The sequence below is a fragment of the Hylobates moloch genome, unplaced genomic scaffold (assembly GCF_009828535.3).
Source record: "Hylobates moloch isolate HMO894 unplaced genomic scaffold, HMol_V3 SCAFFOLD_29, whole genome shotgun sequence".
Lineage (NCBI taxonomy): Eukaryota > Metazoa > Chordata > Mammalia > Primates > Hylobatidae > Hylobates > Hylobates moloch.
In genome coordinates this window covers 1138062-1153560 of record NW_026652304.1, presented here as the reverse complement: position 1 = coordinate 1153560, position 15499 = coordinate 1138062, and the positions used below count along the sequence as shown (strand labels likewise).

The 15499-nt window shown below is 34.5% G+C and overlaps 1 protein-coding gene across 1 annotated transcript in view; it reads right to left on the bottom strand.

Annotated features, from left to right (window-relative positions):
- LOC116463206 (nesprin-1) overlaps positions 1–15499 on the bottom strand; it is a 532426-nt gene that overhangs the window by 349675 nt on the left and 167252 nt on the right. The window contains exons 15-21 of the mRNA XM_032146204.2: positions 11580–11692; positions 10875–11043; positions 5210–5306; positions 4469–4671; positions 2559–2723; positions 1942–2094; positions 806–949 (exon numbers count right to left, since the gene is read on the bottom strand). Coding sequence (XP_032002095.1) covers positions 806–949; positions 1942–2094; positions 2559–2723; positions 4469–4671; positions 5210–5306; positions 10875–11043; positions 11580–11692 — 1044 coding nt within the window. The remainder of the gene's footprint in view (positions 1–805; positions 950–1941; positions 2095–2558; positions 2724–4468; positions 4672–5209; positions 5307–10874; positions 11044–11579; positions 11693–15499) is intronic.

The following is a 15499-nucleotide window of genomic DNA, read 5'->3' as shown; positions in this document are numbered from 1 at the left end:
TTTTTTTTTTTTTTTTTTTTTTTTTTTTTTTTTTTTTTTTTGAGACAGAGTCTCACTCTGTCACCTAGGCTGGAGTGAAATGGTGTGATCTGGGCTCACTGCAAACTCTGCCTCCTGCGTTCAAGTGATTCTCCTGCCTCAGCCTCCTGAGTAGCTGGGATTATAGGTGCACAACACCATGCCCAGCTAATTTTTGTATTTTTAAGTAGAGACGATGTTTCATCATGTTGGTCAGGCTGGTCTCGAACTCCTGACCTCGTGATCCGCTCGCCTCGGCCTCCCAAAGTGCTGGGATTACAGGCATGAGCCACCGCACCTGGCCTAAATGTATGTATTCTAAGCCTAAGTGAGCTCCATGAGATGAGGAGGGCAGAATTTCCATGGCTTTGTGGCTATGCTTGCAGAAAATTGCACAAATAAGTTTGGAGTGGAGATATATCAAACAAATCTTAATAAATTCTCATTTACATTTATGATCCCCTCTTCTTCCTCCTCCTCATCTCTTTTTTCTCTTTATCTCTCTTTCCCTCTCTTGGTTTTATCACATGTAACTGTTCCCCAAAAGTATCTAACTTTCTATTAAAATATAGCTATAATACTTCTAAATTAACAGAGGTAATAGTTGGTATCAGCATCATAGTCTTATTTTTTTTAATTCATGACAAAGTTACTAAACCAAGAATCCCAATTAGAAACAAAAGCATTGTTAACAAGTAAACACTTTGCCCATGGGGAGGAGGTAGCAAGCAAGCCGAAGGCACTGTTGGTGTCACACAGCCTATTGTGCATTAAATTATTTTCGCACCTTGGTTAGCTGCTCTTTGAGCTTTGACATGGTTGCAAACATTTCTTTTCCTTCTTCTTGGGGGCTTTCTTTGGTAATGAGGTGTGCTGTCTTTGTAATTATCTTGAATTGGGCATCCATCACAGGCACCCTCTGCTCAATATCCTGCATGAATCATTGAAACAGCCAGATTCACACATGACACATTTCCTCTTAACTTCAGGATTCCACAGAAGGCAGAACAAAAATCAATATGCACTGTATAAAATCCAATACTTACACTAAACTTTCGACGATTCCAGTTTTTGCTTCCCTTCATTACTAATAAATATTGGTAATATTATATAGTTAATAAAACTTTCCTTTAAAAGTGACCAAAACATCAAGATTAGCTGAAATAATCTTTGTACTTTCCAAAACAAATCCCATGTTAATGTAGTATGGAAATATAAAATAAAATGTAAATGTATATTTAAAATGTGGGGCAATTCTGACTTTAAAAATTAGACTGGTTTTCTTTAAAAAAAAAAAAAGTAACACATTGCCATTATATAAACTTATAAATTAGAAATATTAGGATAATGACAATTTAAATTACTTATAGTCTTCTCCCACAGTAAAAACCAAAGCCAACATCTTATCTACACATCAAGTTTTTTTTCCCTGTGTTTACACCCATTTTAAAATTTTTACAAAGACAAAAGAACGATACTGTTGTTTGCTTTTCTCATGTAACAATATATTGCAAAATCTTACCATGTCATTAAAAATTCTTCCACTACTTCATTTTTGACAGCTGCAGGCTATTCAAAATATGCAAGTACCACAGTTCATGCAATAAATCCTTTATTATTGAAAGTATTTAGGTGCAGGTGCTATCTATAGATGTCTCCTGTTTTTTCCTAATACTTTATAACTTGGTTGTAGAAAAAAAAATCTCCAAACTGAAAAACAATTTGAAGTTACTTTATATGATCAAGACATGTCTTTTTTACGTTCAATATATTTTTTCTGACAGGTGCAAATTGGGACATACAGACATGTCAAAATGATGCCCAGGAGACACAGAAACAGCTTTTGCAATGATCTGAATAAACTTGCTGATCTTTCCTCTCACAACAGAGTAGGCTTTTCGTTTTGATTCAGAAACCCCTCACCTCCAAGTCTTGAATTAATAACTTGACATTCATAAAAGAGACTTCTAAGGGTTCAGAAAGTTTCTTATGGGCTTCCGTTGCAAAAGCAGACAGGGTAACAACACAGTCTGTGTATTCCTTCTTCATTCTGTCCATCTCATCAGCTTGAGCATACTGTTAAGGAAAGGGAGGAGGGAACATCGTGAAAGCCAAATTTAGCTGCGACCACTGGAACCACAACTTTCACTTTCACATATTCTCTGGAATTGTTATCTGGTAAGAAAGACTCTAATCTTTGATTCTCATTTTAGATAAATTTGAAGTAAGTCCAATTAGTTTGAAAGACAAAAAGAAACTAGCATAAAAATGAAGAAACATGATTTGAAACGAGAGTCATTCCATATAAGCAGGCTCCATATGTCAACATAATCCTTAATCAAACTAATGCATTTCTGTAATGTTCCTCCATTACACATGGAAAAGAATGAATAATCAACCATAAAACACACCGGGTTTAAACATATCTATGCTTTGCCTTAATAAACCTGTGCTCTAAAAATAGAATTCTCTCTAAACAGACTACTTATCACATTTGTAACACATACACGTTGAGGTGTATATAGATTTGAAAGACATACTTGCTTGACTTCCATAAACAACTCCCTCCACCGCCCATTTAGCAACAGTAATTGCTGCTTCAGGTCACGGGAAACCATCTCATCACAGGTTTCAATTAGAAAATTGCCAGCATCGTTCATGGCAGTATGCTGCTGAATCCAATGAGGTAAATTTCGAAAAAAATCCTAAACAATAAATAATGCACAATATTGTAAACCATAAACCAACTATCAGTGACTGATATGAAAGTGACTAAATAGGAAAAATATTTTTGTTTTAACATTCATGTGAATTTTAAGATAAGTCATAAATCTCTTTAAAAATGCACATTTTTCACAAAAAGTTTCAAAATGTGAGCTAGAGATACTGAGTGTCTTTTTTATAAGAATAATTGTGCCATATCATTTGCTGAAGACAAAACAAAACATGATGACCACTTTCTGTTATTTCTGTTTTGCAGATTAAAAAGCTGAATTTCTGTAAGTGTAAGAGACCTGTGCATAACTTTCAGGCTAGTAAATACCAGTGCCGGAGTCATATGAAAGGCATAATACATTAGGGAAATATATAGCTTCCTTTTTTATTTGTATAAATTGATGGAGTATGAGTGCAATTTTGTTACATGCACAGATCGTGTGGTGGTAAAGTTGGGGCTTTTATTCCTTTTTAAAGAAAGAATAGCTTTCTTTAATAATTTCTTTTTGACCTGTTACTTTTGATTTTTAAATTTCAGTGTAGTACATTAAGATAATTAGCAATCGTGGAGATAAACCATCAAAGAAAAAAATTTTAAATTAAATATCTGAGTCAAGAGCACTTAGTACAATAACACACTTTCTTATTTATTTAAGGGTTCCCTCTTGGCAATGAAACAGTTTCCAACTCATTTTAAATAAAGCGTATGTGTGCACACGCACACACACAACACATATCACAGTGAAAAACAAGGATACCAAAGATAATTCAAAATCCATTTCGTAAGCCTTGTGTGGGAGGACTTCCTACATATATAAATAGATTAGAACACTTCTGTTTCTGGTGGTTATATTTCTTTGGATCAAATTAACACATATGACATCTACTAGGGCACTGCCAGTCTAATCAGAAAAGCCAAAATCTGTATGGGTACATAGTTATTGCCTCCCTCAGCTACACAAGAATAGTTGATCTACATGAAGTATAGGATGGTAAAACATTTAAAAGTGATACATCTACTTGTCCAAACAATAATAGATGAACCAATCTTGGATGGCATGTGGTAATTCTAATGCATGCATTTTTAGTATCACTTAGATAAATTGATTTTCCATGTAAAAATGCCAGCTCCCATTAGGAAGTATATAAGCAGAAAACGGTCCATTTTCATGTGATATTTACATATAAGTGACATTAACATAAAACAGTAACTCTCACAGGCACACACACATACACACTTATAACTGGCCAAAAAAGAAATCACTCCTACCCAGAATGAGACCCTTGCTTGAGGGTTGATAAAATCCAAAACAGAGTATCTAACGAGATACAAATGTCCTGGTCCAGCTGTTCAAGTGGTGTATGCTAGCACACAGATTCAGTAGTATGTGTTTCAGCACTATGTGAAAACAAACCAAAGTTGTTTTCATCCTCTCTTAAATCAGGAAATCCATGAAGGCTGGGGCCCTAGACACTCCCCTTCGTAGACAGACTTCAGGGTAATATAGTGCCCTCCCCTTTGCTGCCCATTGGATTTACTGAACCCTCCATCAGCTTCTATTAAGTAGTGTATTTATTGGTCTATTGCTAACCTGAAAGTGCAACTTTTCAGGCAACGTCAACATTCTTGAGTGACACTTGTAAATATATGAGACCCCCTAGTGAGCTACGCTGTAAAAGTCTCTCATTTTTACATACATCAAATGTCTTTTCTTTTTGCATGAACCGATCTTACCTTTTTGGCATTTTCTGATTGATTGAGCATTTTCTCAGCATCCTCTAGCCAGGCTTGCAGACTAGCCACTGTATTGCCATAGCGATCCCAGTTAGAGATCACTTCTTCCAGCATGCTCCTCACACTCCTGACTTCTACTGAGAGATTCCTCCACTGAGCAGTGGTTTCATTCATGAATTTCATCACATTCTCAGCTTCTTCCACTGAAACAGATAAAACCAATTACAACCCTTATCTTACATTTTAAATCCTCCATACCTTTTTTTACTATGGTCTTATACATTGGTGTGCAATAGTACCCATCACAAATGCCAGAGTTCATTTCCAACAAATATGACAGACATAATTACAAATGGAAAACAAATGTATTTTACAAATTGTGTCTTTACACTAATTAATTTCTCATTTACTTGATTGTTAATACTCAACTTATTCTATGCTTTTGCCTTTAATCCTTAGATGCAATTTAGAAAATAAATGCTTATTTTGTTCTCTCTTAGAAGAACACACACACACACACACACACACAGAGAGAGAGAGAGAGAGAGAGAGAGAGAATGATTATGCAGGTTAGGCATTGTACAAAGCCAAAGGAACTGAATCCAGTATGTGTTCTCCTGGCCAATGGCAAGGTCACTCAAAAATTTCACGGAGAGAAAGAATGATCTGATCAGATAGAAACCTGCAGGCTCTAAATTCTACTGCAGTCTACGTTGCAACAAATTCTGTAGTATGTTTTACCTGAACCATCTGCTTTGACATACATCTCAGCTGTCTGTTTCAAGATCTGGTATGTCACTTCATATTGTTCAAAGAACTTGCTGTTTTCTATAAAAGACTAGAAAAGGAGGAATGGTTAGAAGATAGCAAACAGGCTCATGTAGAATGCCAAAGTCAATTTTCTTCAGTATAGCTATAAGCATAGTTTACCCAAATTTGTTAATCTTGCTCTTCTTGAAAATATAAAATTAATTCCACTGCTACAAATTACCTAAGATCATTCTGAACACATAAATTGATTCCACGCTTTTGATTCTAACTCAGCACGGGACTGAGAAAATATTCTCTTTCTTCACCAACCAAGGGTTTGCTATTTGAAGAGACAAAAATTTCTACAGAGAACTTGGGTCTAACATTTAGAAAGCACTAAATTTAGCAGAACATTTTAAAGTGTCCCACTGTGTTTCAGCTGTGGAAATTCTGTTGCTCTTTGAACATTAATCCTGGTGAATGACTGCTCTGAGGAACTCCAGATTATAAATAAATGACACAGTGCACAAATGCTTCCCTTAAAATAAAAAGTAAGTAGAAAAATTGGAAATAATTACATATTCTATTATGTAATAATAGAATTTCAATTATTATTATTTCACATTTCAATGACCTATTATAGAAAAATTGCAGTAAGACATGTTTATATATCTATTTGTAATTTATATATATATATAAAATAGAATCACTACTGGCAAGTGAATACTATAAAATTGAGAATATACAAAAAAGTCTTTAGGTAAATTTTATTATTGTTCACTTTTAGGAATATAAAAAATAATGTGCGTTTCAAAGATTGTTATTACTTCTTGAAAGTAGAAAATTAATGCAATTACAGTTAAGAACATATCACCAAAGGCTCTTTAATTTCTTGCAAAAGTATAATGAATTCCTATGATTTGAATCTATTAAAATACTTGATAAATGTCACTGTCATAAATACAAAATTAGCCTTCAAAAACCAGCTGAATTCTTGTATAGCATGCTGATGAATGCTTAGTATAGAGATGTAAGACACTTGTGTGCAGAGGAAACATTATTCATACAGCAATTTCATAGAAATCTCTGGATTTTTATTGATAACTATCATGTTTTGAGATAACATTTTAAAAATTGTATCTATAACATATTTCATATCATTTTATGTTTATAAAGCATTTACTTATAAATTAACTATTCTTCAGGGATAAAATGAATAGAGAAAGCTGTGAGCTGGAATGAGAGGTTCCATGATGAATACTACATTCAATAACTTTAATTGGCTTTATTTTATTTGTTTGAGAATAAAGTCAGACAATAGTATTCTGATTAATTCACTATTTAGCCTTATATCTTCTTATTACAACCCAGTTGAGAAAAGAATAATTTACTAGAATTTAAATTTTGAATAATTTAACTAAACAAGCAATTCATTATTTGATCAAAAATGGAAAATTATACCTAATGTTCAAGATACCGCGTAAGAAATTGAAGAAATAATTATGTTTGGCAAAGTTTAGAAAAGAATCTGCATTTAGTATCGGTACAAATTTCAAGAAGCTAATAGCAAAACAATTTTTCTAAGTGTCAAAGAAATGGGAAATAGTGCATGTGGTGCACAGGAAGACTTAAATATGCTTTTGCTAGAGAAGTTTACAAAATAATTAAAAATGAACAAGTGAGAAAAGCTTATTTCCAATTTAATTTCTGGTCCATGAGGCAGGAAAGAGGGGAGAATGTTTTCAGAAAGAATGTTTTATAAATGCTGTAGACACTCATTAATGTATTTTTGAATTTGGCTATTAGGAAGACTGGATGATTAATTTTTAAAGAAAGATATCTATTGTTTATTTTAAATTTGTATTGGTGCATTTAATTTGGTCCTTTTTTCTGAATATGGAGTAAATGCATTTAGCAATATGGATTATTTTATCTATCGAATCACTTTAGCAGAACTGCTAAATCTCCATTTTACTGTAAGCTATTTAGACACACCTGTCAGAAAAATAGAAAAGTAAATACAAATGCATATTTAAAATAATAATAACAAGATTCATTTATTTCTTTCAAAATAAGGTTGAAACTTGGATCACAAGTTCAACAAATAAGCCATTTTAGTCAGGGGACTTTTAAAGTTGATGGTGCTTCAAGAAAAGTAAGTGGCATACTTATTTTTGGTATTTAAATTTAGTGTTAGTGACTGCATTTCTACTTTCACAAGATGAGTGTAAATATAATAAATATGAAGCTCATCAATTTCACTTGAATGAAACTATGCCAGATTATTCGAGATATTTAAAATTAACATCGAGGAGAGGTTTATCAAGACTATTTACATTAAAATATAATTATAAATAATAAAATGAATATTCACATTATGTTGCATTCACACAGTCCACAATTTCAAGAGCTCTTTTTTTTTTCTTTCATGTGAAAGATTGAAATATTAGCCGCTTTTTTCCATGGTGAAATGGAAGCACATGTTTTGGTCATTGTCAACAATTCTGACAGCAAGGACTAAACCAATTACCTTTTGGTTTGCATTACAGCATGCAATCACTTACCAATGGCATGTGGCCTAAATTAATGACAGAAAGGATTGGTGAAGTATTTTCCAAGAATTCTTTAAGCACTCAGTGGCTGCATATCTGAGCTAGGATGTACATTCTCTTTCTCTAACACTTAAAAAGAGTATTCTTTGTTTTTTGCAGGATGGATAAGTCTGAATTGAGAATTATGAGTAAGGAAAATATAATTATGGAAACTTTATGGCCCAAATATTACTTTGGTTATTAGATGATGTAGAAGCATGTGGCTTATTATAATACTTTATTTATTTTTATTTTTTGAAATAGGGTCTCACTCTGTAGCTCAGGCTGAAGTGAAGTAGCCAGATCATAGCTCACTGCAGCCGTGAACTCCAGGGCTCAAGCCATCCTCCTGCCTCAGCCTCTTGAGTGGATGAAACTACAGGTGCACACCATGACCCAGGCTAAATTTTTAAAATTTTTTGTAGAGACAGAGTCTCACTATGTTTCCCGGGCTGGTCTCAAACTCCTGGCCTCAAGTGACTCTTCAGCCTAAGCCTCCCAAAGTGCTGGGATTACAGGTGTGTGTGAGCTGCTGCCCCCAGCCCTTTTTTGGGGGAGTGTGGGGGGTGTAAACCAAGGAAAGAATTGCACTTACAAAACTGACTTTGGTGATTTGTGATTTTTATTTGAAAGTCTTCAGCCTCTTTGAAATAGCCTGTTCTAAAATGAATGATTTTCCATAACACTCTAAAAGGATAAGAGAGGCTCTATGAGGTGTTAACATAGAATAAAAACAGTATATGTCAGTCTTTGTTCCCTAGAAAAATTCCTACCATTTTTTTATTATTATTATTATTATTATCATAATCATTATCATTATTAGACATCTGGGAAAGACTAAGCCTTCTAGAAATTAAGTTATTCACAGACACATGGGTGCTCAGTAGCTAAACCATGACCAAACACATTTCTAGTGGCTGGTATCTGCACTTCATCAGTTCCCCACCACTACAACCATGCTGCCTCATACATAAATAACAGCAACTATGAGGCTTTCACGGTACACTTACAGGTATGTAAGTGTAAAATATTGTCACGTATGGACCAATATTAAATCGAACTGATATTTATGTGAATTACATTCTTTAGATCACTAAGACATAGGATATCATATCAATTATTTGGTCTTTTAAGTTAAAAATTTTTTTTACAATTTTTTTTAGATTGTGATATTCAGCACTTAAGCTCAAGGGCTTTTGATATGGAAAGATATGGATTCAATTTCTGATTCCACAATTTACCACCTGGAGCATGTGCCGCCAGGAGCAAGTGACTTGAGCCTATGGAGCCTCAGTGCTTCTGCACTGGCTCCTTGGTATCTAAAACAATGTGAAACCCCCAGCCTGCAGGGCCATCACTGAGATGAAAAATGATGCATGTAAAACACTTAGCATGTGGGAAATGCTCCATACTCCACGGTTATCAAAACTATTAAACAAAATTACCTTAAAACCCTTCACGGAAAAGAAACACGAGTGATAAGTAGGTATTCTTCAGTAGCAGATGAGAGTACTAGGAAATGTTCATTAAAGCATGCTACGTATGTGGGATAATCAGCAATTGTATGAATAGTTGTGAAAGTTACAAGGCAGTTTGGAATTGGTGGTTGAGTGAACTTGATGAAGTAGGCAGCAAGTACTAACGTTTTTATCATTAATAATTCTTTATTCACATATCATTTGAGAAAAAGAGAATTATTAACATCATTGTGTTGGAACATTAACCTGGTGGAATAGTCTTATTAGCTGTTTAAATCTGATTTGCTGTTCTGAAATATCCAGAACAAAGACTGTGTCTGGTATAAATAACTACTGGGCTGAGAGGGTATCAATTGGCATGACTAAATCTGAAAATATACATGCATATTTGTATTTCATATTTGAAGAACTAATGTAATTGCTTGAAGCTTAAAATCAAGTTTTTCATAACTTTCCAAAATAACTAAAAATGAATAAAGGAACATAACGGATTTTGCATTTTGGAACAAATGTTTCCTAGACAATTTTAGTAAATCTAGGGAAAGATTTTACTGTAAAGCAGTTAAATCATTTTTTTCTCAACTGTATGTTGTTCACTCATCACAGAAAATGAAATTAAAATGTAGCAAAATAGATTATGGTTCTAAGATGCTTCAGTGAAAATATGGTTTCAATAAGTATTTCAAGCAGAAAATGTTATAGAGTCCCTGTGACTAATCAAGTTATAAATGGGTTTATATTTTAAAAGTTCATTGATTTATCATAGTATTTGTGTTTAAACATAAATGAAACAGTACAAGACTAAGATAATCTATTAACATTAATTTTATGAGCAAATTTGCATGGAAAATTAATTTGTAGGAGGGGCATGTTTAATTAACTAAGAAATAATCTGTCTTTAGTAACTATAATACACTAATTACATGTAAGTGAAAACTGCTAGTTACAGAGCAAACAAATTCTTTCATCAATGCAGGTCTATGATTCTAGTAAACATAGAATTATCTATATTGATAGCCCAAAATATGAGATAATCTTTAAAAATTAAGTTGGTACAGAGATTCATAGACAAAATGTTACTCTTCCAGGGTGCACACAAGGGGCAATGAAGCCCAGGGAATTACGATAAAAAAAGACCCAGTGGACACAATCTAAAAAAATAGGTAGTTCCCATTTGGACACTTGAGAATGGTTCTAAACTAGTCACAGTTGAATTTTAAAAGACATGAAGGTAATCTTTAAGTATTTTAATGTAGTTGAAATGGTGACCTCCAATAAAAAATGTGGGCATGCAATACAAAAAGTTTTTTAAAAAATTAATAAAGCCAGTCAGGATGGTCCCATATGATTAATGAAGCAAAGCATTAAACTAAACCGAACTAGGGGATTTTAAATAATCAAATTCCAAAGAAATAGGTTTAGATTTCAGATAATTCTGAAAAGCTCATAAACTTATATCTAACCCCTTTAACACACGCTATCTTTATGCTTAAATTCAAGAATTAAAATAACAACATCAAAGAAACTGCACTGTGTTGCTAAATCCATGGCTCATCGGAATTCTCTGTCAAAGCACCGGGGACTCACCACGTAGTTTTGTAGAAGCTGCTCCACTGACTCTCTCCTCCCGTACTTAATGATCCAAGACTTCAGCTTTGACTCTGCAAGAACCAGCAGTGAGAGCAGACGGTACTTTAATTCTAAAAATTCCATTTTCATTAGGTGTAGCTCTGATGTGGAGGAAACAAAATGAAACCTAGAAATAAAACAGGGAGAATTTATAGTATGTAACTAATAGTAACAGAACTGATGCTTACTTAACCTGTTACATGTCAGCCTTAAATAGAATGCAGCCACAAGCTCTTCTAACTCTGGCTGATCATTTTCTGGAGATCTGATTCCTTTTCTAACTCTGGATTTAAAAGCGAAACATGAATGATTGAAGTCTTCGATTTAGTTCTTTCCCCTGCCAACACATCTCTCGTCTGTTTCTTTTATAAGCTGTTTTTGCAATATTACATAATGTTCCTTACAGTACTGAACAAAAATACAGCCTCTGAAGAAACCATTTCTGTTATTTCCAGGCTGTAGATAAATTCAGGTTCACTCTTTTCAGTTAATAATACATTAGAATGGTGGCATTCTTAGCATGTCTTATGGGAGCCCACTTTCTATTTACCAAAGGTAGGCGCCTCTGTTAAAAAAAAAATCATGAAAAAATAAAAGAAATATAAAAAGCATCCACCTAGCGTTTTAAAAAGAGACTTCATTTAAATGCAGATATCCTCTTACCTCTCAGCCATGTCCTCTAATTGATCAGGTGGCACTGGAATCCCGTTAACAGACCTGGTCCGGTAGATTTCATGGAATGCTCTTTTGTGGGCATCTGTGTTTTGAAGCAGATCCTAAGATACAGTTTAAAAAAAAATAAAAAATGAAAAACATGTTTCACAGAGGGCTAAGAAGCATAATTTCCAGCCTGTACCGATGAGTCAATGTATTCAACAATCTGATCCCGCTGCCACATTCAGAGGCAGCTTGGTGCCTGTCAAAGGCTCTTACCTTGAACAGGAGCTGGGTGCTTGTACTTAAAACACTATGCTGGAACTGCACCTAATAATTATGCATCTTTTAAACACACATGACACTTGCACAGCAATACATTCAGACGTTTTAAAGGCACATGATACAAAGGAAAATGTAATTACTGCTATGAAATGATTTTAGTGTTTTTTGCCTTTCTTGATTTTGGATATGTTGGTTTTTAAAAGCTTAAAACTAAGCATGACAAATTGAAACCTTTAATGGCAAAAGAGATTAGGCTTTCTACTGCTATTTTATTTTGAATGCATGCAGACTATTATAAAGTGATATTTGCTTGCCATATAAAGTAAGTCAATCATATTACAATATATTTTGAAATATCCTTTTGATTAGAAAATTTCAAACAAGTGCAGGGAATACCCCATAGGTAACACAGTGAGAAGATTAAATGTGATGTTAATAAATATTAATTATAGACAGTATAGAACTCCACAGGTTTCATTCATTTATTTAGGTTAATTTGAATCTTCTTTGATTTGTTTGCTGTGTTTTTCATCATTTACAAACTAATTTCTAAAAATATGTACATGTATTTTACACTCCCTCACCAATTTCTCACATACAAGCAAGGAAGAAGTTAGGTGAAAGGAGATTCATGCCTTAATTTCTAGAGCTTAGTTTGTGTCTTGATTGCAGAATAAATACAGTACTTAAAAATATGTCACTCATTGAAAAAGTAAGACATATTAGACCACCGAAATAATAATTAAAATTAATATTTTTATCTCATACTAAAATTTAGTGAATTAGAGAAATTAGTAGCAAAACCAGCCTAAAATCAAGAGACACACTTGATGGTGGGACAAGTGAAGACTTTTCTATGATAAATTAAAATGTTAAGGTTTGTATATGCTTGTCCACATATGACATTTTAACATGGTAGAAAAACCTTAGGGCCAGCCGGGCGTGGTGGCTCAAGCTTGTAATCCCAGCACTTTGGGAGGCCGAGGCAGGCGGATCACGAGGTCAGTAGATCGAGACCACGGTGAAACGCCGCCTCTACTAAAAATACAAAAAATTAGCCGGGCGCAGTGGCAGGCGCCTGTAGTCCCAGCTACTTGGAGAGGCTGAGGCAGGAGAATGGGGTGAACCCGGGAGGCGGAGCTTGCAGTGAGACGAGATCGCGCCACTGCACTCCAACCTGGGTGATGGAGCGAGACTCCATCTCAAAAAAAAAAAAAAAAAAAAAGAAAAAGAAAAACCTTAGGGCCAAACTATTTCTATCCTGATTTATTTTGCTATGATCACATTTTGACCTGCTTTGACTCTGAAGGTAAGTGCAGAGATACTCACAAGTCATGTGTGCCTTAAGGGAGGGTACTATGTGAAGCCAAGAACTCATCACAGTAGGGGAGAGAAGAAACAGGTGTTCTTAGAGCAGCTATTGATGATGAGTATTCTAGCCATTCTACCTCCTTTATCACACACAGACACATTGCTGTAGCTTATGGTTGGGCTGAAACTTTCCCAAGTGACTGCAGAGCACACTTGGAGTTATCACCCTAGCTAGCTCTGATTTGTGACAGTTGTTAAATATCTACTATATTGAAAAAGTCTTTACAAGCTACCCAAACAAAAACATTTTCACACATATGATAAAAGAACTTCTTAGGCCGGGCATGGTGGCTCACGTCTGTAATCCCAGCACTTTGGGTGGCCGACGCTGGCGGATCACAAGGTCAGGAGTTCGAGATCAGCCTGGCCAACATGGTGAAACCCTGTCTCTACTAAATAAACAAAAAATTAGCCAGGCGTGGTGGTGTGCAGCTGTAGTCCCAGCAACTTGGAAAGCTGAGGCAGGAGAATCGCTTGAGGTGGAGGGTGCAGTGAGGCAAGATCAGACCATTGCACTCCAGCCTGGGCAAGAGGGTAAGACTGTCTCAAAAAAAAAAAAAAAAAAAAAAAAAGAACTTCATCAGTTGGCATGATGTCACTGACTCCTCTGAAAGGCCTTCTCACTATAAAACAGCTAGATGCTGGGCAAAATATAGGATTTTAATTCACCTTGCTGGGTTCATAGGAAGTAAATGAAATATTTTAGGTCCCCCATTCTTAGTAAAACATGACCCCAAAACTGGATCACAGACCTGTAGGCAAAAAACAAATAGAAAAATCCAGATTGTCCTGGGCAAATATCTACATCACTCCTGAGAGAGATTGAGTCTTAGAATGTGAACAGGATGAGGACACTGAAATGAGATCTCCTCCATTTAGTCAGAACCCTCAATGAGGGCTAACATGGCCAGGTTATTAGCAAATGCAAATACAATAGGAGGAAAGCAGAGATCATGAACCATAGGAAACAAACCACCATGAGTGAGAACCAGCAGAAACAAACTTATCATGCTGGAAAAATGTCAATAATTTAATACTTGACCACAATGTGTAAGATAAAAAGGAGAGTGGTTTGGTTAAAGTATTCATAATTCCTTATATTGATTAAGAGGAGGTTAAGATATTGGTTAACTTTCAATTTTGTTAAGTATCTATGGTCAAATTTCGAGGGCAATCATACTGTCCAACTAGAGTTTATAACTTTCATGCTAGTAGAAACAAAACCATGGAATAAGAAAAATGAGCAAGGAGACAAAAAGCAAAACCTCCTTAATTCAACTTATAAATAGCAAGAAAGTACAAAAGAAGAAAAAGTAGAACAGTTAGAAAGCAAAGACTCAGATGCTAGAAACAAATTCAAGTATATCAATAATAATAAATAAATGTGAATAAAGTAAAATTTACTAGTTAAAAGACAGAGATTATCAGATTGGACAAACAAACAAAACAGAACTATCTTCTTTTTACAAAAGATACACCTAATCATTAAGAACATGGATAGGTTAAAATTAATAAAATGGAACACATGTCAGGCAAATACTAAGAGAAATCTGATATAAACGTATTAATATCAGACAAAATGGATTTCAGAACAGAAGCATTATAAGTACAGACACTCCTTGACTCATGATGGGGTTATGTCCCAATAAAATTCCTTGTAAGTTGAAAATATTGGAAGTCAAAGATGTATTTAATACACCTAAACCAACCAAACATTATAGCTTAGCTTCACCTATATTAAATGTGCTCAGAACACTCACATTAGCCTACAGTTTGGCAAAATTATCTAAGGCCAAATTTTATAATAAAATGTTGAATATCTCATATAAGAATATCATATCACATGTCATTGCTGAATGTATATTGCTTTTGCACCATTGTAAAGTCAAAAATTGTAAGTTGAATCACTATAAGCTGGAAACCATCTATAATTAATTGCATAAAGATTAAACTTTCAACTTACCAGAAGATACATTATTCCTGAACTTGAGCATGCCCATTAAACTTCAAAATATATAAAGGAAAAACTGATAGAACTGTAAGGAGATCCTGAACTATCAACATCGCTGTGGGGTTTATCAACATGCCTCTCTAAATGAGATAGAGCAAAGGAAGCAAGTGTCATAGCAGCTTGTTGGGTGAAGAAGGGAAAGGGCTGCAGGAATGGTCTTTATAAGAACTTGTGGTGTTTTGATAATGGAAGCCAGCTAGGAATTTTGAGCAGATTGGTGAAATTATCTCAGCTGCATTTTAAGGATCACTGTGGCAATTCT